Raw genomic sequence first — 26953 nt, 5'->3', positions numbered from 1 at the left:
GAACCTCAAATGTTTCCCCTCCTGTTCTAACTCTAGAAGCCATGATTTTCAAGTGGGTTGTACATAGGACTAAGTAAATTTTCCTGTCTCTAGCTGAGAAGTTTGAACTGAGCTGAGTCAGGCTGTCCGAATCCTTGTACGTATCTTCTTCAGAATAATGCATTGCTTTAGTGTCAGAGATAAAAACTCAGGTGAAGTTTGCCATCTTAACTTCAGATGGGTATCAGAGCAAGAATCCCTGTCTGTATGTGTCAAAACAAAGCAAAGTCCTTTTGGTCAGGTTTAAAACTCCTAAGAAGAGGCTACAAAATAGCAGACAAATCTGACTTGCAGTGTCACCCAATACAGTAAGTAAAAGGCATTTATCTCTCCCTTTTCCATCACCCCATCCTTTCATCGGCCGCCCACTCTCTGTGCCCCTCTTCCATCTCTACCCTCAGCACACAAAAAACAAACGAACAAGTCAAAGCAGTGACTAGAATTTGAGAACAGATTCTCCCACCTCCTGATGCCAACCATAAGCGTTCTCTGGGAATTAGCTAATGACAGTGCGGTGTATGCCAGCCTCCCTTTAAATGGTCAATAAAGCCAAGGTCTGTTCCGTCCTACTCCGGTGCCACAAGGCCTGAAGAGCTGGCAGTACATTAAGGAAGTGTGGAGAAGGATCCACTTCATTTTGCTTCTAAAGACACAGAGCTACCGAGCCACTGCAATCGGCATGAACACTAAACCAAAATAACCATGGGAGGTTTAGCTGCTCTATTCTTGAAGGGAACAATTCAGAGACAATGAAATCAGAGAAAGAATTACAATGTCTATAGTGGTCCCCTGGAAATAGTAGGTTTAGAAATCAACATAACTTTGACTTTGCTGCAGGATCTGTTCCACCTTCTTTTAAGATTTTCAGCCCAGTTTTACAGATACAGGAGCTTGAGATAGTTCAGCCAAGTATCCCATGATTCTCTGAAATGAACCAAAACCAAGCTCCTGGACGTTAGAAAAGTTTGCATTTGGATCCAAACTTTGTGGCTGGCCTTTCTCTATGTTACATGCCAAACCCAAGTTCTGAATACATCTCCGACTCTGGGAACGCTCGGATATGAATCTGAACTTTGAGATGTGCTTCCATGTTTATTCCAAACCTTCTGCTGACCTTTACCCACCCAAGAGAGGAAACCCTGATATCAGTGCAGCATGTTAACATAGCCACATGGGGCAAAGGGAATCAGTGAAGCTGAGTCCCACAGTAGGATGGAGCAGTAGCACCACAAACTGATCTCCTAGCTGTTGAAGGCAATAATTAGGGTTGCCAACAGTCCCTTATTATTTCATCTCTGTACAAAAAGATCAGGAGTTGCTGAGTGCTGCAAAAAGCAGCAAGAAATCCTCCTGGTGAATGTAAGCAAGTACTGCTTATTATTAATAATAATGATGATTATAGTAACAACAACAATAATAGCAGGAGGAGGGGTGGGGCAGGGGTCCTGAGAAAACAGTCCCTTATTTTTTAAGCACAATGTTGGCAACCCTAATTCAAAAGGAACAGAGAGCATTCAGGAGCAGCTCCGCACCTCTGGAGGGTAAATTTGGCCAGATGTTACTAGTTTTATCCACGAAGGAATGCAGAAACTTATTGCTCATTCCTACAGAGAGTCTGTAACTGGAGGGGGCGGGGGAAAACTCTGTTCTGGCACAGTTAGTTGAATCAATGGTTCCAAGTGATTTTGCCCCTGGAACGATAAAATGAAGAACATGCTGTGGCTGCCCTTTGAAAGCCATTGCTAGTATTATTAAAGATGAGGGAACCTCTGTAACAGCTCAAGAGGGCAGTGGGCCCAAATCAAAACCACAGACTGCAACACCCCAAGTGCAGGAGGAGGCAGATGGGCCAGAAAACCAGTTCTCCATCTTAGACAGAGGAAAGACAGAAGAGGGTGCTGAGAGGAGAGAGATGGGAGGTGCCTGGGAGAAGGGGAAAAGATGAAAGGGCAGTGCAAGAGACGGGGTACCTCAGAAAGGGCACATCTGGAGAAAGTACAGATACAAGTACTAGCCCATCAGGGAGTCTGGGTACATCTGCAGTACTGCTATTACCTGTGCTTGCTAGATGAAAGCTAGCACCGCTACGTGCCTACCCATGCCACAGTTAGACACTCACCCGCAGTGCAGACACACTCAAGGAGAAAAATGAGCCCACTGTCCATTAGCGATCAGGGAGAAGATGTAACAGAAGGGACCGTACAATACGGTCCATGATGTGACTTTAAACCACAGCTTGCATTAGGCGATTGAGGAGGGGCAGCACTGCGGAGAGACCCAGAAAGAATTCCAACTGGCTTAGCCAGAATTCCCCAAGTACTTGCAGGACTGACTGTTATGCCCCCTTAAAAGGAGTAATAGCATGCTGTCCTCTCCTGCAGCTGGCTGCTGGGAGGGAGGGTAGGACATGGGTTCTCCATGAAGCACTGCCCAGCAGGTATAAAGCACCTTCCTATTATTCTGCCCCACTCCCCTTTTGGGGGAAGGAGTGTAGAGTGCAGCAAGCTGGGTGCAAACAACTGTGATCTTGGCAGCTTCTCTTTTCCTCACATCCTGCTTTGCTCTCCTCCAGCTTCCCAGCACATGTCCAAGGAGACAGGAAGGAACAGGTCAAGACTCAGGCCATCCAGGGAATGAGTGTCCTTCAATGCACAACTGTCCAGGCCACTTCACAGCTATTTGTAGAATGCACTGCAGGTGTGGGCCATGCCCAGAGAACCTGGCACAGGAACACACCATTAGCATCTCCCAAAGTGGCTGCAAGGGTTTCTCCAAAACCAGGAGATGTGGAAGAGACAAGCCAGAGTCTCCTGTCTGAATCAACATCGGGCAGGCATATTAAGACTAGCTGGCCCCAGAGAAGTTCAGTTGTGAATACCGGCCACAAAATTTTGATGACACCCAACCCAGAATATGATGAGAGGTGTGCCACAAGGTGAACTGCACTACATCATTCTGGCAGCTTTGGACTCCTGCATGAACTATTTATTCAACTATTCACTAATGACCTGTCAGTGAAGCCTGCAGCATTCAATCCAAAGTGCGACTCCCTCTGCGAGCAGGAGAAATGCACTGAGAAATTCATGTGCACATTTCGGAAAGGGGAATTTCCAAAGCGTGCTTGGGGAAATGCTGATTTCACTCTGAATTAGAAACTGCAGTGTCTGTATCTGCCACTGCAGATTTATTCTGAGGCTTTGTCCACACAGGAAGTTAAGCCCAGTTAATGAAAGGTGTGAAGTTAATGTGCATTAAACCCCTGTGTGGACACACTCATTCAGAATTAAAGTAGATTTAGGACTTGTTTATGCTGGGAGTTATTCTAGAATAGCTCTTGCTGATTATATATTCCTGACTAACTGCATCTATGGATTCTCTTACTCCAGCACAAGTGTCTTATTCTGAATTAACACTCTGTTCCAGAACAATAGTATCTACACACAGAGCTTTAAATGCATACCCTACATTCATCTGAATTAATTTAGTTCACTTTAGCTGAATTCACTCAAGCAAACTAAGAGTTTAGTGCCCTTTAACTAAAGGTGTGATGTGAAAATAGGTCAGTTAATTTGGTTTAACTTCCTTTGTACACAAGCCCTGAGTCTTGGCTTCCAGATCTTTTATCTAATTCGAACTGAAGGATGCAAGGTCTTAAAGCCAACCTCAGAATTAATCTGCAGTGGCCAATGCAGACCTAAACCTACCATGATAAGGAAAGCCCCTAAAGAAAAAGCAAACTGCTCAGAATGGGATGGAATAAGCACGAAGCTGCCTAACCATCAGAAAAAAAAGTTAGTGCAAGCCAGGATGAAAGGGAGACACGGAATGAAAAAGAAGAGGGAGACATGGAATGAAAAAGAAGTTGTACCCTGATACACTGTGGTAATGTATCCACGTTTGGCAGAGGTTGGGAGTCACCGGCCAAATCTCAGTCATAGCCGAAGACATTTTCTGTAAAGAAACTAGGGATTAATAGGGATGGATTACCTAAAACAGCTAATGCCAATTACAGCCAATTCAGCAGCATCCTGTTGCTTTCCTTCTGCTGCTGCTGCTGCGGAATGTAGTGTGCAAATTGCCAGATTTCTCCATCCCTGTTCTTGATGCTGGAATTGTTCTCGTCGATCATGCAGTGGCCAGACACTGGATGTACCTGGCCACAGAAGTGACAATAACTCTGAGATGTAACATGGGCCTTCAGGTTTTCTACCCTAACAAACTTGGTGCTGAGCTTTAACTGGGGATTAGAGCCAGATCCTGAAAGTTAAGAGAAAGAGATCCTTTAATGACTAGCTGGGAGGAGCTGACAGCCACAGTTCTGCTCACAATGTCAGAGACTCCTCCTAGACGCTCATTAGTTCCCAGCAGCCCCTAGCCCTTCATTCATCACTGGATGCCTTTCTAAAGGATATGCCCCAGTTCCACTTCAAGTTACTTGTGCTTGATGCAGGAATCAGTGGGAGGATTGCAATGCAGGGGAGCCTTAACCTTCCGGGCTAAAAATCTGTGAATCTCTGAATAATTCCTATTCTAAAATTGAAAGTCAAAGACACAGAAGTCTGGACCATTTTTGGAGTTATATGGGTTCATTTGGTCTCTATGACAGATCCATAGTCAGTTCAGAGTTTACCATGGTTCACAGCACAGATACTAAGTGCTATACAACGACAGCAGGGAAAGAGCACACACACAGACCCTTACCAAGTAAAGGCGCCTCTCTTTTAGTTAAAAGAAAAGGAGGACTTGTGACACCTTAGAGACTAACACATTTATTTGAGCATAAGCTTTCGTGAGCTACAGCTCACTTCATCGGATGCATAAAGTGGAAAGTACAGTGAGGAGATTTTATATACACACAGACCATGAAAAAATATACATTGTATGGAGAGTGATCACTTAAGATGAGCTATTACCAGCAGGAGAGTGGGGGGGGCGGGGAGAGAAAACCTTTTGAAGTGATAATCAAGGTGGGCCATTTCCAGCACATTTCCAGGAGTTAACAAGAACGTCTGAGGAAGAAGGGGGGGTGGGGTGGGGAGGAATAAACAAGGGGAAATAGTTTCACTTAGTATAATGACTCAACCACTCCCAGTCTCTATTCAAGCCTAAGTTAATTGTATCCAATTTGCAAATTAATTCCAATTCAGCAGTCTCTCGTTGGAGTCTGTTTTCAAAGTTTTTTTGTTGAAGGATAGTCACAATTTGAGGTCAGAAATTGAGTGACCAGAGAGATTGAAGTGTTCTCCAACTGGTTTATGTATGTTATAATTCTTGACATCTGATTTATGTCCATTTATTCTTTTACGTAGAGACTGTCCAGTTTGACCAATGTACATGGCAGAGGGGCATTGCTGGCACGTGATGGCATATATCACATTGGTAGATGTGCAGGTGAATGAGCCTCTGATAGTGTGGCTGATGTGATTAGGCCCTATGATGGTGTCCCCTGAATAGATATGTGGACACAGTTGGCAACGGGCTTTGTTGCAAGGATAGGTTCCTGGGTTAGTGGTTCCGTTGTGTGGTGTGTGGTTGCTGGTGAGTATTTTCTTCAGGTTGGGGGGCTGTCTGTAGGCAAGGACTGGCCTGTCTCCCAAGATTTGTGAGAGTGATGGGTCGTCCTTCAGGATAGGTTGTAGATCCTTGATGATGCGTTGGAGAGGTTTTAGTTGGGGGCTGAAGGTGACGGATAGTGGCGTTCTGTTATTTTCTTTGTTGGGCCTGTCCTGTAGTAGGTGACTTCTGGGTACTCTTTTGCCTCTGTCAATCTGTTTCTTCACTTCAGCAGGTGGGTATTGTAGTTGTAAGAATGCTTGATAGAGATCTTGGAGGTGTTTGTCTCTGTCTGAGGGGTTGGAGCAACAGAACCACTAACCCAGGAACCTATCCTTGCAACAAAGCCCGTTGCCAACTGTAGGTTCCTGGGTTAGTGGTTCTGTTGCTCCAACCCCTCAGACAGAGACAAACACCTCCAAGATCTCTATCAAGCATTCTTACAACTACAATACCCACCTGCTGAAGTGAAGAAACAGATTGACAGAGGCAGAAGAGTACCCAGAAGTCACCTACTACAGGACAGGCCCAACAAAGAAAATAACAGAACGCCACTATCCGTCACCTTCAGCCCCCAACTAAAACCTCTCCAACGCATCATCAAGGATCTACAACCTATCCTGAAGGACGACCCATCACTCTCACAAATCTTGGGAGACAGGCCAGTCCTTGCCTACAGACAGCCCCCCAACCTGAAGAAAATACTCACCAGCAACCACACACCACACAACGGAACCACTAACCCAGGAACCTATCCTTGCAACAAAGCCCGTTGCCAACTGTGTCCACATATCTATTCAGGGGACACCATCATAGGGCCTAATCACATCAGCCACACTATCAGAGGCTCGTTCACCTGCACATCTACCAATGTGATATATGCCATCACGTGCCAGCAATGCCCCTCTGCCATGTACATTGGTCAAACTGGACAGTCTCTACTTAAAAGAATAAATGGACATAAATCAGATGTCAAGAATTATAACATACATAAACCAGTTGGAGAACACTTCAATCTCTCTGGTCACTCAATTTCTGACCTCAAATTGTGACTATCCTTCAACAAAAAAACTTTGAAAACAGACTCCAACGAGAGACTGCTGAATTGGAATTAATTTGCAAATTGGATACAATTAACTTAGGCTTGAATAGAGACTGGGAGTGGTTGAGTCATTATACTAAGTGAAACTATTTCCCCTTGTTTATTCCTCCCCACCCCACCCCCCCACTCTTCCTCAGACGTTCTTGTTAACTCCTGGAAATGTGCTGGAAATGGCCCACCTTGATTATCACTTCAAAAGGTTTTCTCTCCCCGCCCCCCCCACTCTCCTGCTGGTAATAGCTCATCTTAAGTGATCACTCTCCATACAATGTATATTTTTTCATGGTCTGTGTGTATATAAAATCTCCTCACTGTACTTTCCACTTTATGCATCCGATGAAGTGAGCTGTAGCTCACGAAAGCTTATACTCAAATAAATGTGTTAGTCTCTAAGGTGCCACAAGTCCTCCTTTCCTTTTTGCGAATACAGACTAACACGGCTGCTACTCTGAAACCTCTCCTTTAGCTGTAGCAGTACCACAGCCTAGGACACAGCTGAGGCAATGGCTGGCAGCTAAACAAATTCAAGCACAGATTTTTGACAGCGGGAGGACAAGGGGGATTCCCTGTCTCTTGAAGTCTTTGATTCAATAAGGGATATCTTTCTATGAGATTCACCATGGCTCAACCCGAAGTTATGGGTTTGGGGCAGAGTTTATTAGGTGAGGGTCTATGGCCAGTGTTATGAAGGGGATCAGACTAGATGTTCCGAATGGTCCCTTCTGGCCTTAAAATCTATGAAGCTGAGTGGTTGTAATTCCACCCAACCCAGGGCAGTGGTACCCTAGCCGGTACCAGCCCATTACACAGGAATTTCTAGAGAATGGGTGCTCTGTGCAATAGCCAAACTGCTTGCTGGGATCATCAGTCCACCTCCTGGATTCATTCACCTTGTCGGATATTAGCAAGTCCCCATTTTCCAGGGTTGCCATTGCCAGCAATGAGTTAACCACTGGCTCCATGCTAAGCACTTGGACTTCCCTGCTCATTCTCTGGGACACTCTGCGTACCTTTCCCAGACCTGAAGAAGAGCTCCGTGTAAGCTCAGAAGCTTGCCTCTCTCACCAACAGAAGTTGGTTCAACAAAAGACATTACTGGCTCTCTTACCTTGTCTTGCTGATTCTTGTTTCTTTGGATGCGAACTTTAACTTCCAGTGCCCCAGCTGCGGTAACACATTCATTGACGACCTGACTTGTCACTTCCCCTCTCAGTAGCTGCTCTGGAGTGGGATTCCTTGAGGTAGCTCTTTTCATCTAAACTCATCTCTTTTCACTCCTTCACAGAAAGGTCTCATAAAGTGATTTCCTTTTTCTTCTCCCGCCTTTGGTCCTTTCTCCTTTGATTTGCTTTGGTTCAGAGAGTTGTAGATAAATATTGTTTTTCCTCCTCCAAAGGATTGGGGAATTGGGACAAAGAGAGAGGAGGGAGGGAGAAGAGTCTTGTGTGTGGATATGAAGTCCAGAGCCTGGAGTTTTCTGATCCATCCAGCTTTAAGGAAGAATGGCTACTTCTGTGAACTGGTTTCTGGTCTAATATTTTTTTGTGCTACTGTGGAACCTTTCCTTGCAGCCATTTAACTTTTTCACAGTCAACATGGCTGTTGTTAAAGGCAGACAGCAGGGAACTGCTCTTCTGGGGGGCGGGGGGGTGGGGAGCCCAAAGACAGTGCTCAATTGTGGCCCAGTTTGCGCAGCAACACAAGGGAGCTACAGGGGTGTAAGGTACCTCCTTCTGCCAGCTACACAGTTTGAGGGTAGCAGCACAGGAGACAGAGCTTCCCAGCAAACCAAAAACATCAGTTATTCACTCAGTTTTACTCATAAGAGTTAATTAGGCCTTATTTATACTGGAGATTTGCCCCAATTATAGCTGTCAGCAGCCAGCCACCAGTGTCATTGCACCAGTACAAACCTCTACACAGAGACAGACAAAGCTACTAATTGCACAGTGCACCCTCTACAGCTGCTTGAAGCGAAGGCAAACTGCTCTGGGGCAAATTGTGGCTTATAGGATATGTCTGTGCTGCATTTAAATGCCCACGGTTGGCATGTGCCAGCTGACTCGGGCTTGTGGGGCTGGAGCCTGCGCTCCAGGACACTGTGAGGGGGGAGGGTCCCAGAGCTCGGGCTGCAGCCTGAACCCAAATACCTACACTGCCATTAAACAGCCCCTTAGCCCGACCCCTATGAGCCCAAGTCAGCAGGCACAGGCCAGCTGAGGGTTTTAAAATGCAGCGTAGACAGACCCGCAGAGGCTTTGCATGCCTGTACGAAGGGCTGGCACTGCTGCTGCTCCTGCTGCATCACAGCTGAAACGGGGGAAACCCTTGGTACGCACAGAGCCCCCTAGCACTGGTGGAGGGGGGGGTTGGCAAATTCCAAAGCGTTGTGAGTGCTTTGTGCTCCCCAGCAACCTGGTTTTTTTCATTTTCTACATTTTCAACTGAATTTTTTTTAAATTAAAAATTTGTGATTTTTTTTGGGGGGGGGGGGAGGTCACAGAGTTTTGTGACTAAACCCCCAAAGTGAACACTTTGTAGCTGCCCCCATTTTGGGTCTCCGCAGAGCATGGCCCACGTGAGAAAGCTTTGGATCGAGATGGGAAGCCAGGTCCGACCTTTGCGTTTGAGGGACTTGGGTTCCAAGGCTCTGAGCTCAGGGCTTTGGGCTCCTGGTTCGAGGAGGGCAGTATATGTAACACCAGCCTAAGGCTACTGTGGTGGCAACAGGGTCGTACCCTCAGGGTATGATCACTCAGGACCTGTCTACACTTACAGCGCTGCGCTGGTGCAGCTGCCGTGCTTAGTGAAGACGCTTCCCATGCCAACGGGAGAGTATCTCCCATCAGCGTAGGTGCTCCACCTCTCCGAGAGGCAGTAGCTATGTCGATAGGAGAAGCCGTTTCGTCGACATAGCCCTGGCTTCAGGGTGTCCAGGTTAGTGGTGCAGACCAAGCCTTACTCTCCACAAACTCAGCTGTTAACTTTTCGGATTCTTCACGTAATAGTACTTCAAACACATTAGCTAGCCAGATTTAAACAAAATTCCTACAGGACTGGCAAGACATTTCCAGGCGTTGGGGCTAGATCAGGAAGCGTAGGATCCCTAAAACCATTGAGCACATCCCCTTACCTATCATTTCCAACCAAAATACATTCAACTGCTGAACCTTTCCCTGCAGGCAAATTCCTGCCCTCTGGGCTTTTTCTGACATATGACAAGCCCCGTGAAAACCATTCCTTGCTGAGGGAGGAGAGGAGAGACCTGGCTTCTTATGGAAATCTCTCTGCTGACACAATGGGGACAACACAATCGCATTCCACCCCCAGCCGCTGCAATTATCGGCCTGCTCAGCCTGAGAGGGCAGGCGAGCAAATGGAGAAACCCATTTTTAAAATGATTCCATTTATAGAAATAAATAAATAAATACATAGCAGAAGGTGGCGCTTCCTTCAGCATTTTTACTTGGAAAGCTAAAAACCACCACTAGCCTTCTCCTTGGCTGCAGTCCCGGCTCATGCAGCGCAAAGGAGTACATTCTCGGATCTCGGGGCCAGCTGGGTTCCTGGGGTACTGAAGCAATCAGACAGCTGCTATAACTTACATCAGCTGCTAACAAAGGCCCAAGTCAGGGATCAGCACCATGCACACATAGCCTGGCCACTCCCACCTTCGCTTTGGTCGCACCCGATACGCCAACAACAGAGGGGGGTATGGAGGATGGCTGTTACACTGAGCGATCCTCTTGTGGCTGGTTACACTAATGTTAAGGCCAAACTCAGTCGGTGACATGGTGCAAAGCAGACACGCTGCAGCCCAGGATCTGGTCCCAAGTGACTAGAACAGCCAGTGGTGAAGGTGGGTCACAACAGAAACATGGCTCATCTCTAGGGTCGAGAGTGTGTGAAAGTTCTTGTCTGTCTGCTGGCATAACGAAGCTGGTGAGGTATGAGTGCCTTTCTGTTCCCCTTTGAAATACCCGCAGCGTGGGGGAAAAGAGGACGATGACGCTTTCAGGAAGCGGGAGGGGATGGGCCAAGATCACAGCTCAGTGCCAAGCACATCTCATTAGGCAGCAAGAACTCAGCAAGAGTGATATAAACCGTGCTGGCTCTGGCAATCCCGCTGACTCTGCCGCGCCCCCAGTCCACCTCATTAACACTGTATTCCATTGGAATTATGAGAGATCCTATTATCTGCTGCTTATAAATTACTACAGGCCATCGTCCCCTGCCTGCTGACATCTGCTGTGATAATTATATTGATAAGGAGGATTGGATCAATGAGGTTGCACAGATTTCGACTGTATCAGTCTGTCAAATTACTCTGTCGCTTTCTCTAGTTGATACAGGCATTAACTATCTGACCTGCTTATGGTCATTAGTTAGTAATCTCTGTCCTGCATCAGTTATCTCTCTACTGTGTCTATCCATCTAGCCACTATATTCTTGTTTTGTTAGTCTCACTCTTTCATATCTCAGTCTTTCATCTGCCTCTCTCTCCCTCTCTCATTTCCTCAGCTGGTGGATTTCTGTTTGCTCTTCTGACCAACTCTTGTGTTCCTATTGAACCAGACTGAATTCTCCTCCAGCGAGAAGAGCAGGGGCAATTTTATATTCACACATCTAAGCCATGTCTATAATCCTCCAATGAGGTTTTATTCGACGTTCCAGCCTGGCTTTGTACAACTGGCTCAGAGTCACAATTACCACCCTACATCTTCCACTCCCACACAAAAGGCAGAGAGGTCCAAAGAGCAAGTAGTTAGTTTCTAACAAACACAAGTCCATCAAAGGCAACGGGCACTAATGAGTCCCTGGGCTCCTCCCACCGCTGCCAGCCATTGCCAAGGAGAAACTTCTCTCCCAGGGTCCGTGAGGCCACTGTGGAGTCACTAGAGACCCCAAAGATATAGGAGACTACCTAGCGAACACACTAATTATAGAAAGCACCTTCCCACCTCCAAGTAACGCTGGCAAACAAAGTTGAGATCAAGCGAAAGAGGAAAGCTCAAGAGTTTCACTCCTGGGGAGGCTGAGTGCAAGAGCGCGGATTTTCTTTTGAGGTGTCTCCAAGGACGCCAGGAAAGGAGGTTAGAGAACTGCAACGCTCTGAGATGGGCACCTCCCAGGGTCAGGTCAAGGTGGAGGCTCTTCAGTCACAGAGTTGGTAGCAGACATCTCAGGTTCAGCAGCACCTGAGCTCTTTGTGACAGCGGTGGCCAGTAGTAAGCGACCAGCTACCAACAAGAGGAATCAAAGACCACCAGTGAGGAGAAGGCACTGTAAAATGCAGGGAAAGTGCTACTGTAGGCTGAGATATCCTGGTTCCACATGAACAGGGGTGGAAATGCATGCTGCTCATCACTAGATATGAAGCTGAGCCAAGACGTTTGGACCTAGATCTAAACTTCAGTGAAGTCTGAGGGTGTTAAGAACTTCCAGTTGGGACCCACTTGATAGAGCTAGGTCCAAATAATGAAGTTCAGATCCAGGGGAAACCAAATTCACCCAGGTATTAGCAAGCACAATGTAAAGTCAATAAGAGTTGTGCCCAGTCATAACTGCTACCTCTCCCACCCACCTCCTTGTAGTAAAATTTGACCTTCATTTCCTCTCTGTAGATTTCCACAATGTCACATGGAGCATAAGTGAGGGTAGAATTCTGCCATTGCTGTGTGAGTTGTGGTCATTTCCTACACCCACTGAATACTAAATGGGTGCAAGATACACTACTTTGATCCTATGACTTGTATTACCATAACGCCTAGAGGCCCCCAGCTGAGATCAGGGCCCCATTGTGCTAGGCAATGAACAAACACATAGTGGGGGTTTACAATCTAACAAACGCCTGAGGAGCTTGCACTGTAAATAGGCAAAGGATGGGAAGGGCAAGTGAGCTAAAAAGAGAGGAAGTACTTGCCAGCAGGTGAGTGGCAGCACTGGGAAAAAGGAAACAGGCTCTTTGACACCTAGATCAGTGTCCTACCCACTAGTTCACACTGCCTCTTTGCCGTTTACACCACTGACTCCCATTTTCTGGCCAATGTACACCTGATGTGTCACTTGCACTAGGGAATTTGGCCTGAGACATCCATGGAGGCTGGATCTACTGACATCAGGTCTGAATTAAATAGATTTTTCTTGCTTTTCCAGGGAACATTAAGAAAGAAAGGAACTATACTAACGTGTGCCCATGTGCATGCTTGGTAGCCACAGGCAGCATGCACCAAGCAAGGGAAGGGAAAGCACAACAGACATATTTGGATAATATATGATAACAACCCTGTAAATGCTGAAGAGGCGGCTGAACAGTTATGCTTTCAGGCACGTCATAGCAATATGAGAGAGACAAAGCAGTAAACAGGTATTTACGGGGGGGAGGGGTCAGAGGGGAGAGGCGGATATGTGCTGCCATTCCCAAGGGAAACAAAGATAAGGTGCAAGGCACAAAAATAGTCATAAATAATATAGGGCAATGTCACGTGATTACTGCACTGGCAATTACTGGTAGAGCTCAGACTTCGATAACAGTCCCCAGTCCGGATTGGCAAATGAGTTCCAGGTGAATTTGTGCTCTGCTTCCTTTCCCACAGCGTCTCCATGGGCACATCACTCCGGTACAATTCCGAGAACAGTGGCCTGTCAATTGGGTCACAAGGCTCCACAAGGCTACTGGCTCCATCCCTTGCTGGTACGCACAGTGTACAGTGTTGCCAATTCTCATTATTTTCTCCTGAACCTCCTAATATTGGTGCTTTTTTTAAAGTTAGGGGATTATGTGAGACTCTTGGATTTCATTAATAAGCAATTGAGTTTCTAGCTGTTGTGGTTATGAAGAGAAGCTTGGAAATGTGACCTGCACGCACCCAGAAAGCAGAAGACAAATTCAATGAACCCAACCCTTTTTTTAAAAAAATTATCTCGAGTTTTGAGGCCTGGTTCATGATTTCTGAATGACTGGTGTTGGCAACACCATGCACAGCTGAGCAACTCTCTGATTGATTGGCGAGGCAAAGTGTGGGGAGCACTGTTTGCATGAGTCTGCTCGTTTTCAGTTCCTCGGCATTGCAAGGCTTCGAGGAGGTCAGATGAGGGAATTACAGTGAGGACCAGCATTCCTATCTTCAGATCCCAGCCCCCCAGAAAAAAAAACAACCTTTCCTCGCAGCTCTTCGTTCCCTTGCAAAACCAGATCCAAGATCATTCCCAGCCTCCCTAACCTCTTGCAACCCCTGACAGAGTGCCATAAGCTGGCTGTCACCCTCTCTCCTTCATCCATCCACATGCACTCGCTCTGCTACCAGACCAGCCTCACCACTAACAGGCCTCCTCCATCCTCCCAGATGCATGTTTGCCCCTCAGCCACCACCCATCTGCTGGTTTCTGGCCCAGTAGCCAGGTTGGAACCAGCAGGCAGGACGGGGGAGCACAATTTAGGGTTCAGTGATATGTACCATTGGGGTTGGACCTGAACCTTCACCTGGATTCAGTCTTCAATCCCAATGCCAAATTGTAGATTAAGCCTCATCTGGATTTGGGTGGGAACTCTGCCTCCTTGGCCAAATTCTGGATTAACTCAGGAGGGCTGGTGCAGCAGCTCAGCCGTCTCTTTTTCAACGTGCCCTTACGCTATATCGCCCTACTGAGTTTTGATTGTTAGAACACAAAGACCTGTTTGCACTCTCACAGCTCTGTAAGTCAGGAGCAACACAAATGCACGTCAATGGGCCTGCCTCCCCATTGCCCTGCACCTTGCCTCATCACTTACACCAGCGCAACCTGAGTGCAATGCAAGTGGAAAATGCTCCCTGTGGTGCATACGAGTCCAAGCCAATGGAGAATCAGGGTCAATTGTAGTTACATGGGTGTAAAACCAATAGACACACGAAGATGATCAGGCCTACTATTTTCCACCTGGAAACAAAACAGTTTCCACCTTGAAAGTGACCCATGCTACAAACACTATCCAATGTAATCCAATAATAGTTCACAGCACCAACAGACAAAGGTTCAAGGACTGTAGCAGGGCTCTCAGGAGGCGGTTCAACAGTCACAAGATTGCTTGAAAGGAATAGAGGCATAGAAATGCAAAGAGCTGCATTTAGGCTCACATGAGATCCTTTGTTTGTCCTGGTCTGCCTGGGATGGCACCACCTAAGTTCACTTGGATCACCAGAACTCATGGCATTCAGCTAAACAAAGCAGTTCAACCACTTGTGGGAGTCAGCAATAAGAGAGAGCCCCAAGGAGGTTCAGATGCATTTGGTCCTCAAAACACTACAAAGGATTTTGTTAACACTAGAGATGGGCACAAACCCATACACCAAACCCAACAGCCCTGGAACTTTGGGGGGTGTTAGGATATCTACTCCGAGATGCAGATTCCAATTCCAGTGGCCCTCATCTTTAACAGGGCAAACCAAGAACCTGGATCCAACACACTCCCAAGCTTCAGATCTGTAGTTTAAAAAAGGTGAGCAAAGTCCTTGATGTGAACGCTGTGTATGATGGAGAAAGCAGGGGCTCAGGAGTCGGGGGAACTTGGTTCTATTCCTAGCTCTGCCACAAACTAGCTGTCTGGCCTTGAGGCAAGACACTGAGGCCAACATTTTCAACCCTGGTGCCTAAAGTTCAGCTCCTACATCCATAGTTGACACCTAAATGTAAGGCTCAGATCCTCAAAGGTGTTTAGCTGTCCATGGGGGTTAGACACCTAAGTACCTTGGAGGACGTGAGCTGAGGAGCCCAGCTTTAGTCTCACACACTGGCAATGTTTGCCATTTACTTCTCTATGCCTGTTTCCCCATTTAAAATGGAGATGCTATCTACTGCACAGGAGAATGGATCACTGATCACTGCCAAGCACTTTGAGACTCCCAGATGGAAGATGCTGCATAAAGAGCATAGGAGTTGCCAGGATCCTGTCTCCAAAAGTGGCCAGCAGCAGATGCTCCAGAAGAAGGTGCTAGAAACTCTGCAGTAGGCAGATGTGGGAGTGATCTGCCCCCCCCCATGAAGATCTCCTCCTAATCCCTGATAGAGATTGGTTTAAACACTGACAAGATGAGGTTTAATCTCTTTCCCAGTACTCTTTTTGTCAGCATTAACTGTAACACCTCTGGATATTCTTGAGATCCATATAAATGTCCAACCCACCTTCAAAGATTAAGCACAAAGTTATGGTTAATTTAAATGTAACCCATCTGCCAGGTGGTGTCGGCAACAGCATGGCCAGGTTCAATACCTAGGGGTTCCTTTTAACATCACAAAACAGAACTGGCTTGAGCTCTCACCCAGAAATCTGGCAAACTAAACACCACCTGGGGGTGCTTCTCAGAGGCAATACTTCCTCACTCACAAACAAAAGAAAACTTTTATTCCAAGGGAGCGGGAATTCAGCATTAATTTGGGAAACCACCTCAACAATGATTCAAAAGTACGTAAGCCATAAGGAAACACCCATCCCACCGTATCTTGGCCAGCAGTCCTTTGGCTCGGTTTCCCACTTTGTGGTTTGAAAGTCCAGTGGACAGGTGTCCCTTTAACATGCCACTCCCCTTTCCCTCCTCTGCACCCCACTGGCAGCTGGTTGTCCGAAGTCAGCAAGGTCCCAGAACTCAGGGGTGCATTCACCTCCCACCCCGAAATGGGGGCCAAGCAGGGTCTTCGCTGCTGCTGCTGCTCACCCCTGCCACAGCTTACCGTTGCTGTGCTGTGCTGTGCCTGCTGCATCCTCCACGTTGTCTTTCTCTGCTACACTGTTCCCAACAAGGTCTAAGGTTCAGCCCCCTAGTGCTACTCATCAGTGATTTCAGCCCTAGCGAACAAGGCCTCTAAATTGAGTCTGATCGGCTTTACCTTTAAACAGAGGAGGGAGAGGAGGAGATGGTATCCATGCCGCTTTAAACAGAGCCCACACCACCAAGGAGGAACACCTCTCCCCCACCCCCTCTGACTTGTACCTGGATTGGCATCACTATCTCCTGCTTAGCAAGTGGGCTACAGCGAGGGTGACCCCCCTCAATTAGGGCATGGTAAGTACAGTTCTGCTGCCCTTTAGTCGTACCGTAAGCTAACAACAACCCATTAACCCTGCATTCAAGACGAATGTGAATTTTAACCCAGAACAGCCAAAACTGATCAGGTTGATCACTCTGCCCGTCATCAAGGCAGAGTAGGTGGGTCTATGCAAAGTCTTTTGCCCTATGGGGTCTTTCCCTCCCAGTTCATCAGTCAATGTCAGGGTAGAGCTCATTCAGACCCTGGTTGACATAAGTAATTAATTAGGGTTAACTCAACAGGCCATTTCCTGCCCTTGGATACATATCCACACTTGCCATGAAATCTATCTTCTTTTGTTTCCTTCCTTTTTCTTGTTTGTGATGTTCAACTGACATTTTTAATTGTTTTATACTGTATATTTTATGATGCTTTACAGAGTATTTATTACTGTACCTCAATTACGTGCCAAGTGCTTGTTATTCCCTAATGGTGGTGGGGCAGCAGGAAGGAGCAGACTGGAGAGACGTTGGGTAATATTTTCAAAAGGGCCTGCAGGATTTCAGCATCTAGGTTTCGGCATCTAGCCATTGACGTTCAATGAGAGCAAGACACCTAAGTCACTTTGCAATATTTGAAAACATCATCTTTTATATTAAAAATTATTAGGCCACAATCCTGAAAAGTGCTGAGCTCCAGTTGATCACCCATATTTCCACTGACTTCAGTCTATATTCGTAGTAATTACTACAGGAAACGATGCTAAAATTCAATAATACTTTGCATTTCTGTTGAACCCTTTAACAAAGAACCATGAGCATTTTACCAGTGTTAATTAATTCAAGCCTTACAAGCCCCCAGGGAGGTTAGATGAATAACTAGAGTCAGTCAAGAATTTTTCAATAAAACGTTTTTTCAATTGCAAATGCCAATTGATTGAAACCGAAACTTGTCACGGGACAGGATCTGTTTTGAAGTTTTTCAACTAAAAAATATTTCTGGGAAAAAAGTTTTTAAATTGTCAAAATCTTTTGTCGCAACATTTTCTAAATGAAAAATTCCAATTTTCCAGTTCAAAATGACTTTTCATTTTGAAGTGTAAGCTAATTATAGTAAAAAAAAAATAAATAAATAAAAATAGTCCAAATCAAAATGAAGCATTTAGAAATGAAGCATTTAGAAATTACTGAAATGAAATGTTGTGATTGATGTGAACTGAAATTTTGTTTTGGATTTGGTTCATAAAAACCGTTCAAGATTTCTGCTTTTGGTCCCAATTTCAGATAGGAAATTTTTTCAATATCTCAAATTATCATGGGATGGGGGGAAAGTTTCCCACCAAGCTGTAATGAAAAACACTATGATTACAGCTGCCCAGAACAAAAGAGGGGGAGGGGCACAAAAATAAGATAAACTATTTCGAGCTAGCCTTTATTATCATCCCTCTTTTACAGGTGGGTAAACTGAGGCACAAGGAGGTCAAAGTGAATTGCCCCCCATGTACACACAAAGTGAGATAGTGACAGAACTGAATACAAACTGCAGCAATTCTGTCTCTCAGCTCCTGCTGTTACTGCTAAACTCTCCTTCCTCCAAACAACTGCACTCTAATTATACGACACAAACCATAAACTAATGATCCAATGAAAACAAAATGCAAGACAAACAGATTGGCAGCTGGTAACCAATGTGCAATCAAATTGTCCTTTCTGATGCACCAGAAACAATTAGAGTCCTTGGGCTCACAGTTGCAGTCCTGCCAGTCTGCTGGTTTCATCCTCTCTGCTATGTAAAGCAGCAATTCTTTAAAGCAGAACAGATGGAGTTAACCATTGGTCAACACACAATAGTTCCAGCAAGAGTTCTAGAGGCAAATTCATCCCTGGGCAAATCCACTGAAGTCAGTGATTTTATACCAGGGATAAGTGTGGCCCTTAGAGTTGGGATTACCACCTGCAGACCACAAATCAATAAGAAAACGAAAAGTTGTCTTGTTCCAAATAAAGACACTTTACCACATAATCCAGGGCACAGGTAGGGGATGAAATGACTTCAACAGGAGATATTGGTCTGTCCAGAACATAAACCTAAACAAACTTAATACTGTACAGTCTAATTTAACAGTGTTACTACAGCCACTGAATTAAACCTGGCAATCTAGTGCTCAGTTTCTGAGGCATGAAATGCCATTTGAGATACCATACTGATATGAGAACATGTGTACTCACCACCCATGCTTTTAAGCCTTTTTTCCCCTCCCGTATTGTATTTGTTAGTGCATCCGGAATAGGTTCCCATCTGGGAATTTATCCCCCAAATATATTAGCGAGTAGATGATGTGCTTCTACCAAATGAACCATTTCAGTACCAAAAAAAAATCAACCAAGTAAGATGCAAAATTTTCATGTCCCTGTGTAAAGATTTTGAGTGAAATCCTGTCCCCATTGAATTTAATTGCACTGACTTCAGTGGGCCCAGATTCCACCCTGGGGGTGTATGACAGCTCACAAAAGTGAGGTACTGATCGCCTGGCTAAATGAGACCGAGTATAAACCAGACAGCATCACTCTGGCAGCTGGTTACCAACCGGCCTCCCAGTATGCCTCAGCCAGGAACGGCCATCGCCCTTCTATTCCAGTCTATGGACTTTCACATGAACAAAGACTTCCAGTATCGGCAAACTGCACCAGACGTTGGTCCAGCCCTTCAAGGTCCTGAGCACCACCTCAGAAGTGCTAAGCACCTTGCAGGATCCAGCTGTTGGGGCCAGAGCCAGTGCTCACTGAAAGACCCCCATTGACCTCAATGGGCATTAGATCAGGCCCTTGGTGATGAGACAGACGAATGTGAGGACTGGATTCTTGTTGAGCCGGCCAAATGCATGACAGGACAAATTCTGCTCTGGTTTACACCCCAAGCAGCCAGAATTTGGTCCTTCAGTTGTGACGTAAGGCTTCCAGCTACAAAAGGCTAGCGCATTATTAGACTGCACCATCTCGACAGCTGATGACTCACATTTAACCTTTCCTTAAAAACACAGCTATTTCCTTGCCAGCAATGGGTGAGATCCCAAGTGATTTGCAGCCTTTGCAATCACACTGAGGCCAATGGGATGTCACTGGGTTACATCTATGCAGAATCTAGCCCCTTACGCTGCACTGCAAAAGACTCCTCCTGTGGTCTGAGCACAGCAGTCCCGTTTAAAGGCTAATATCATTCATGTTCTTCTCGTTCAGGGTCTCCAGGTTCTCAGACAGCTCTGTTGGCCAAGGCTGGCTTAGAAGTTGCTTTCTCTGCTCAAGAAAATGGGGGCTGACAGTGAAAACTTAGTCCTGAGGAACATGCTTATCAGTCTCAACTTGCTCCTGCTGGGATCAGTCCTCAAGCCCTTTGAGTGCCGGCTAGAGGTGACAACAGAGCGGACGAGGAGGCAGGTAGTGGACAAGGAAGGCAACTTTGCCAACTACAGCCTGCCTATCAAGGAGCAATCCATGGTCTTCAACCATGTATACAACATTAACGTCCCCCTGGACACCTTCTGCTCATCAGCGCTCGAGGCATCATCTGACCAGGAGGTGAGTTCAGAAGACGACAGGATGACGGAATATACGGAGCAGACCTCAGACAGCGAGAGCCAGGTCACCTTCACCCACAGGATAAACCTCCCCAAGCAGGCTTGCAAGTGCTTCACCTCTGTGCAGGTCATGCAGGAGCTTCAAAGCAGAATTGAGATGCTGGAGAGGGAGGTGTCCATGCTACGGGACCAATGCAACTCCAATTGCTGCCAAGAAAATGCAGCTACAGGTAGTAACTGATGCTGTTAGATCTTGCTGGGGACTAAAGTCTCAAGAGAGGAAGGCGCATGAGTTAAGAGTGGGTGAAACTTTGAGTATTAATGGAGGAAATTTTGCATTTGCTAATGGTGCCACGACAGTGCATATACTCAGCACTGTCAATATTACTCATCAACCTAAACAAAGAGGGCCAGATTCACTAGCTAGAACCTAGGCTACAGGTTCTGGGAGGTAGAAAGTCCATCAGGAGATGGGTACTAAAGCACAAGTCTCCACACTGCTGGGAATCCCAAAGCCAGCCAGCATAGCCAAGAAAGAGGGTGGGACTGACTGGGGAGAGGCAGGGTCAGGGCATTCAGGAAATATGCTGATTCGGGGTATCTCCCAGGCCTCCTCAACTGCCATGGTTCCTATGGAGCCCCCAATGGAATTTAAAGCTCCCTCCCCTGGTAAAACTCCTAAGTGTGTGCGGTGACAGTTCTTCATCTCCTAAAAAAGAGATTCAGTCTCCAGGTGCATTGATTCTTGAGCATCCCAACCTGCAACATGGATTTGTCAATGTTTATACATGGGGGAAATATCTTCTTCTAGACCAACAATGAAATTCAGTCGCTGGCCCAAGTGCAGCTTGGTAAAGTGGGTACAATTCCCATGGAAGTCTCAGGGTCAAATTCAGATATAAATGTAAGTAAGTTACATATTGTGTATAAGTTGGTCAGAAGATAGGTGCAAGTGGCAAAGTGCATCAATTTGGAACTCAGCAGATAATGCAGAGTGAGTGTAACCTGCCTGGCAGAGGCAAAAGGTGGAGGAAGAGCAGATAACCCTAGGGCAGTGGAGGGCAACCTGTGGCTTGCAGGCTGCACGTGGCACATCAGGATAATCCGCTGGCAGGCCGCCAGACAGTTTGGTTACATTTGCACGTCCACCCGCAGCTCCCAGTGGCCACCGTTCGCCGTTCCCGGCCAATGGGAGCTGCAGGAAGCAGCAGGCCACAGGGACGTGCTGGCCGCCACTTCCCACAGCTCCCATTGGCCAGGAACGGCAAACCGCGGCCCCTGGGAGCTGTGGGTGGCCATGCAAATGTAAACAAACTGTCTGGCGGCCCGCCAGCAGATTACCCTGACAGGCTGTGCGCGGCCTGCAAACCACAGGTTGCCCACCACTGCTGTAGGGTGTAAGGGGATGCAACTGCTATTGGCTTCAGTGGAATGCCTGCTGATTTACCCGCATGTAACAGAATGGAACTGGGCCCACTTACCAAGAACTGATTTTGTTCTCCACAAGAAATTGAACTGATGTAGGTTACACTCACACCTATTTTGGACACTCATGCTGACTGCTGGATTGGTGCAAGTTACCAGACACTACTTTGTCACTTGAGCCCATTTGCTGACCAGTTTAGACCCTACATGTGACTTTCCCAGCCATGTACATCACCACTGAATCTGGCCCTCACTCTGTGGTTATTAAGTGTTGAGCTTTCTCCAAGCTCTTCAGTATATTCAGCAGTGACCCAGAGGAAACACTGCTCAGGTGAGAAGAGAGCTGAACTTCATTGCTCTTTGCATCTTGGTCTTCCCCCGACTGCTCCACCAATGGCCCAGTACCCTGACCGAGACCTACACCCTTCTACCAATGTACCTCTCCCTACTGGCCTAGAAAGACTTTCCTCTTCTGGGAAGAGATGGGAGTCCAGTCCCTTCACTCATTCCATCCCAAATGTCCCCAGGCTCCTTCAATAAACTGTGTAAGTGGGAAGATAGAGTCAAGGCCCTGCTCCTTCCTCACCACTCCATGCCTACCCGTGCCAGCTTGCTCCCTTCCTAGAACAATGCATCCCAGATCCAAGGTTGGGAAGTGGTGGGGAAGTGGGATGCTTAATCCCCGATATGGGCATGCAATCCAAGTCACAATCTAGCCTTAACTCTCTACACTGAACCACCGGGGCCTTTTCCCATGTATCACCAGCAAGTTGTAAGCATTCTAAAGAGCTACAGGTAAACTGGAACTGAACTGAACAGCAAGATTAATCCACAGAGATTCCCGCCAAGAGCAACCATTTTATGATATCATTGCAGCTCAAGTCCTCTCACCGGAAACGTAGTCACAACCACAGCTAAAGCCAGGTTAAAAAACAACTGCATGGTGCTAGCAAGATGACGAGGCAGCAAGTCCGTCTTTTATACCCCCTGCTCCTTAGCAATCGTTAGGCCAGTTCTGTAACTTTTCATGGGATCGGTAGAAGAGAAAATCTACTGGTTTCTGAAGTAGTCCCTTCACACAATACAGCAGCGTAGGAGTCAGCAATAAATGAGTTCTCTGCCCTCTCCCTAGAAGGCCTGAGTGGATATGAAATTCACAGTTAAAAAAATATCAGGAGATAACTTTAGCTGCCATGAAAGACAAACAAACCCTTTCCTAATGCAGGCACAAAGCTAGCATCCGAATATTCCATCTGAATCAAAATGCGCAAGCTTTGTGAAGCTTTCTGTAACCCTTCCATTAGGGTTACTGTTTCAAAAGACACAGTTCAGTTCATCATCTCTACAAGGCAGTTCTTCAAATCCAAGGAAATAGCAGGTTGCTGTAAGGAAATGGGTTCCGGGGGGGGGGGGGGTGTTGATACAATGAATTTCAACCGAGTGAGGAACCAGAGATGTTTTCTCAAAGAGTTTCTGCCACACTCCTTAACAGCATGCATCCGGGTCTCTGAATGGTGAAGCGTAGAAAATGAACGCTCTAATTGGGCGTATGAGAACTCCTCAAGGGGAGGAAATGTCAACGTACGGAAGGTATCCAAAGCCCTATCCCAGGTGCAGAAAACTACTGTCCAGTGTAGGGGGAAGACAGGAACTGGCTACAATCAAAAAACCCCAAACTTTGCTCCCCCATGTCTTCTCCTTTTTTTAACTTGTTATTTTATAATCGGCATAATACATAATTATACTGAGCCTAACCCTGCTCTTAGTCACACAGCAATGTAAATCAGGAGTAACGACACTGAAGCCAACAAAGTTATATTAATAGATAATAGGAGAATCAGGCTCATGATCTATGTGTGTGAGGGGGGATTATATGCACACATCGTTGTCATACAGAGAGAACACAGCAACACATAGAGAAATGTGTATAGGTCAGATCGGCAGCTGGTGTAAATCTGCCCCAGTTCAAAGCAAGCGATTCCAAATTATACCAGCTGAAGGTCTGGCACCAAACACATTATCCAAACATACATATTAATAACTGCATTAGGTAAAAATAAAATGTAAACTATTCCACCATTAAACTGATGTGCTGAATAATCACTGTTAAAATCAAGTAATAAAATTCAAGAGATAAAACATGAAAGGAGTTAGTTGTAAAAACAGTTGTAGGTCTATTTGGGTTATTTATAATGTATGCAAATGAAGTTACAAAATATTTATCACTCTATGGAATCTCCAGTCCAATCTCAGCTACACCAGGGAGATCTGGAGTAACTTCTTTAAATTCAGTGGAGTTACTCTGATTAACACCAGTGAAAATCAGATAAGAATTGGTCATCCCCCCACCAGTGCCAGACATTTCCATAAATGATCCTCCACTTTCTGGCAACTGTTCAAGCATCCTCTCTCATCTACTGACAACTTAACAAGAGTCTGAACATCCGAACACCACCCCAATGTGTGCATAGCCTAAATGGTCCCATCACACGTTCTAACCAACCACTTTTATGTTTGTTGGTCAGCAATATATATGATAGGTGGCGGTGATAGCATCACCTTTAATTAAGATTGCCTAACATTTTCCATGATAAGACTCTGTTTTCACTTGCTTATAATTTTGCCAAACTTCAACCATTCAGGTTGACATTTTCCACATCAGGTGTCTGTATCAGGCTGAATATTTTGGAAAAGTTTCAGTAAAATGGTTCAACCGTTTCCAAGAATGAGTTTAGGAGAAAATACGTTGTTTTGCCCATGGTAAAATAATTCTTACCACCATCTCACGGAGAAGCTGTAGTGCCTCCATGCACATGAAATTTGGTAACAGGACTGCCCTGGTGTCAGGGATGTGCCTTTTGCTGTCCCTGTGAAAATGTGCCCAGATTTAGCCAAACAACAAGCCTCCAAAAAATCTCATTTTGCATGTACTAAGCAGAGACTTGTTTGGCAGCTAAACTCTCCAAAAATTATGTCTGCACTGAGCATGCTCCATCCCTGCACAGTTCCTAAATGCCAACCAGACTGCATATGGGCCATCTCTGCAGAACAGCGGAGCGTGCTCTGTCCCGGGCCTGCAGGGGCTGCACAGGACTTTTCCTGCAATTGTAGCTCCACCAAGGGGCTCAGCTGTGGTTCCAGGCCCAGGAACTGAGAGCAGGGAGACTGTCTCTCCTGGCTCCCCATTGCTGGCACTTAGGTGACCAGATGTTCTGATTTTATAGGGAAAGTCTCAATATTTGGGGCTTTGTCTTATATAGGCACATATTCCCCCAACCCAGCAGCCCAATGGGGTGGACAGGCAGCAGGATAGAGGGTGTTGCAGGAGCCAGGGAGTGGGAAGGAGAGGGGCAGGAGCCAGGGGCGGAACAGACAGGAGCAGAGGGAGGGGGAGAGGATATGGGGTATTTAGATGCAGTGGGGAGAGGGCAGGAGCCAGGGGATGGGAGGTGAAAAGGAGCAGAGGGGACAGGAACTGATGGTGTGGGGGTGTTGGACAAGAGTAGAGGGGTAGAGGGAGGAGCTGGAGTTATATAGGGGCAGGTACTTTGGGGGGTTACATAGCAGCAGAGGGGCTGGGGATAAGAGCCAAGCGTTGAGGAGGGGGAGTTGGGTAGAAACAGAGGGTCAGAATGGTCTGTAACCTAGGGCAACCCCTCCAGATCAAACCCAGGTGTCCTGAGTCTACATTCTTCTGCTGACTGCAAACAGCTGTCAAGACCCCTGGCTAAGAGTCTTATCCCCCTCTGGTGGCCAGCTCTCACAGAAGATAATAGCCTACTACCATCATCGGGCACTCCATTAGCTCATGTGGTAGAGGTCTGTGCTGTGGATCCAAAGGTCGGAACTCTGCTGATGACCCACACTGGAGGTGGATATGGTTCCATATTATAGAATTTCTGGAGGGTTTTTTTCAGTTTGGTTTTATTATTAACAAATTAAGAAATTACATCTAAAAAAATACATCAGAAGGTCTTTACAATTGCAAATCAAGTGTGCAAAAATTAGACAATGCCAGAATTAAGATTCCCCATGCAACCTAAATTCAGCCCCCTGGTGCATATGCATTATGATACAGTCTTTAATGACATGAACACATACTATGTTTTCCACAGAACCCGTCCAGTGTGAGGATGTTGAATTCAGCATGCAATTTAAGAAGGGTGAAGTGAGATGGAAGAAAGCTGAATCTTCCAATAAGTGTGTGTGCACACACAGAGGGAGAGAGAGAGTGCAAAACATTGAAACATAAATTATTCGGATTTTGAAGCCCAATAAAATGTTTCTACGGTCAGGTTTTCCCAATCCCAGTAGGAGATGGTAATCATGTGATATGCTGCAGAGCTACGTAGTAATTGCATGTTGTAGAGCTGTGTAACAACTGCACTTAGCACTCACCTTCGATCACTCCACCTGCCTTCTGATCACTATTCCATCTCCCCTGGAGGCTACTTCTAATGCTCTCCAGCCCCCTGAGAATTTCAAACAAATACCCTTTTGTTTTAAATCAACCTGGCAGAGATATCCTTCCTCTCTTCCCCTTTACCCAAGGCCCAGGATGGACTAGAGATTCAGTTCTCAGCCAGTAACATGTTTTCTGTACATAAAAATGCCACAAACTTCGGGCCCAATCTTGCACCAAGTTCAGTGCTGACAGACCCATGCACCAGTGCAGACTAGGGCCTTAAAGTCCAACGTTTTGCAGCCCTGCAGGTCTAGTAGCTGCACATGATTCAGAGAGGCCATAGAAACCACTAGAAATAGCTTTTTTGTATCTCACAATGTCATCCACAGTAGCAATGCTTGTCCAGGCCTGCATAACTTGTGCCAAAATCAAAACCCTTTGAATGCAAACCTGGACTGAGATCGGAATTTTGCAAATAATATATAATAATCCTAAGTGAATATTGTGTTAAGTGCATCTTGTCATAGCTCCAAATGGACCTTTTAAGCATGTCCTTAAAAACAATTTCACAGCTTGGGGGCAATTCAGCATGACTGGCACCAGCCCACAGCTAAAATAGCGGAGGAGCACTGCAGGTCAAGACCAAAGTGTCCTGGCAGATAGAGACAACGCATAACTGTTGATAGTGGGCGGGAGGCACGACAAAGGTTCGGGCTGAATGCCACAGGGCTCATGGCAGGTCATCTAAACCCTGGCAGAAATAGGGGGGCATATGACCCTGCATGCCTTCCCCCACGCGTTGCCTCTGCAAGTGGCAGAGTTATGCATGAGAATAATGCACAGTGTAATCAGG

At 46.2% G+C, this 26953-nt stretch overlaps 1 protein-coding gene across 5 annotated transcripts in view; it reads left to right on the top strand.

The window, feature by feature from the left end:
• TNR (tenascin R) overlaps positions 1 to 26953 on the top strand; it is a 291672-nt gene that overhangs the window by 202764 nt on the left and 61955 nt on the right. For 3 of the 5 annotated variants that reach the window (XM_073356465.2, XM_073356460.2, XM_073356461.2), the window contains exon 3: positions 19933 to 20500. The exons of the other annotated variants lie outside the window; for them this stretch is intronic. In XM_073356465.2, the coding sequence (XP_073212566.2) occupies positions 20002 to 20500 (499 nt within the window). In that variant the 5' untranslated portion in view covers positions 19933 to 20001. The remainder of the gene's footprint in view (positions 1 to 19932; positions 20501 to 26953) is intronic. 5 annotated transcript variants of the gene reach the window in all.

Source organism: Lepidochelys kempii, chromosome 8 (genome assembly GCF_965140285.1).
Source record: "Lepidochelys kempii isolate rLepKem1 chromosome 8, rLepKem1.hap1, whole genome shotgun sequence".
NCBI lineage: Eukaryota > Metazoa > Chordata > Testudines > Cheloniidae > Lepidochelys > Lepidochelys kempii.
Note: the sequence above shows the minus strand (reverse complement) of the source record. Positions and strands in the feature narration are given on the sequence as shown.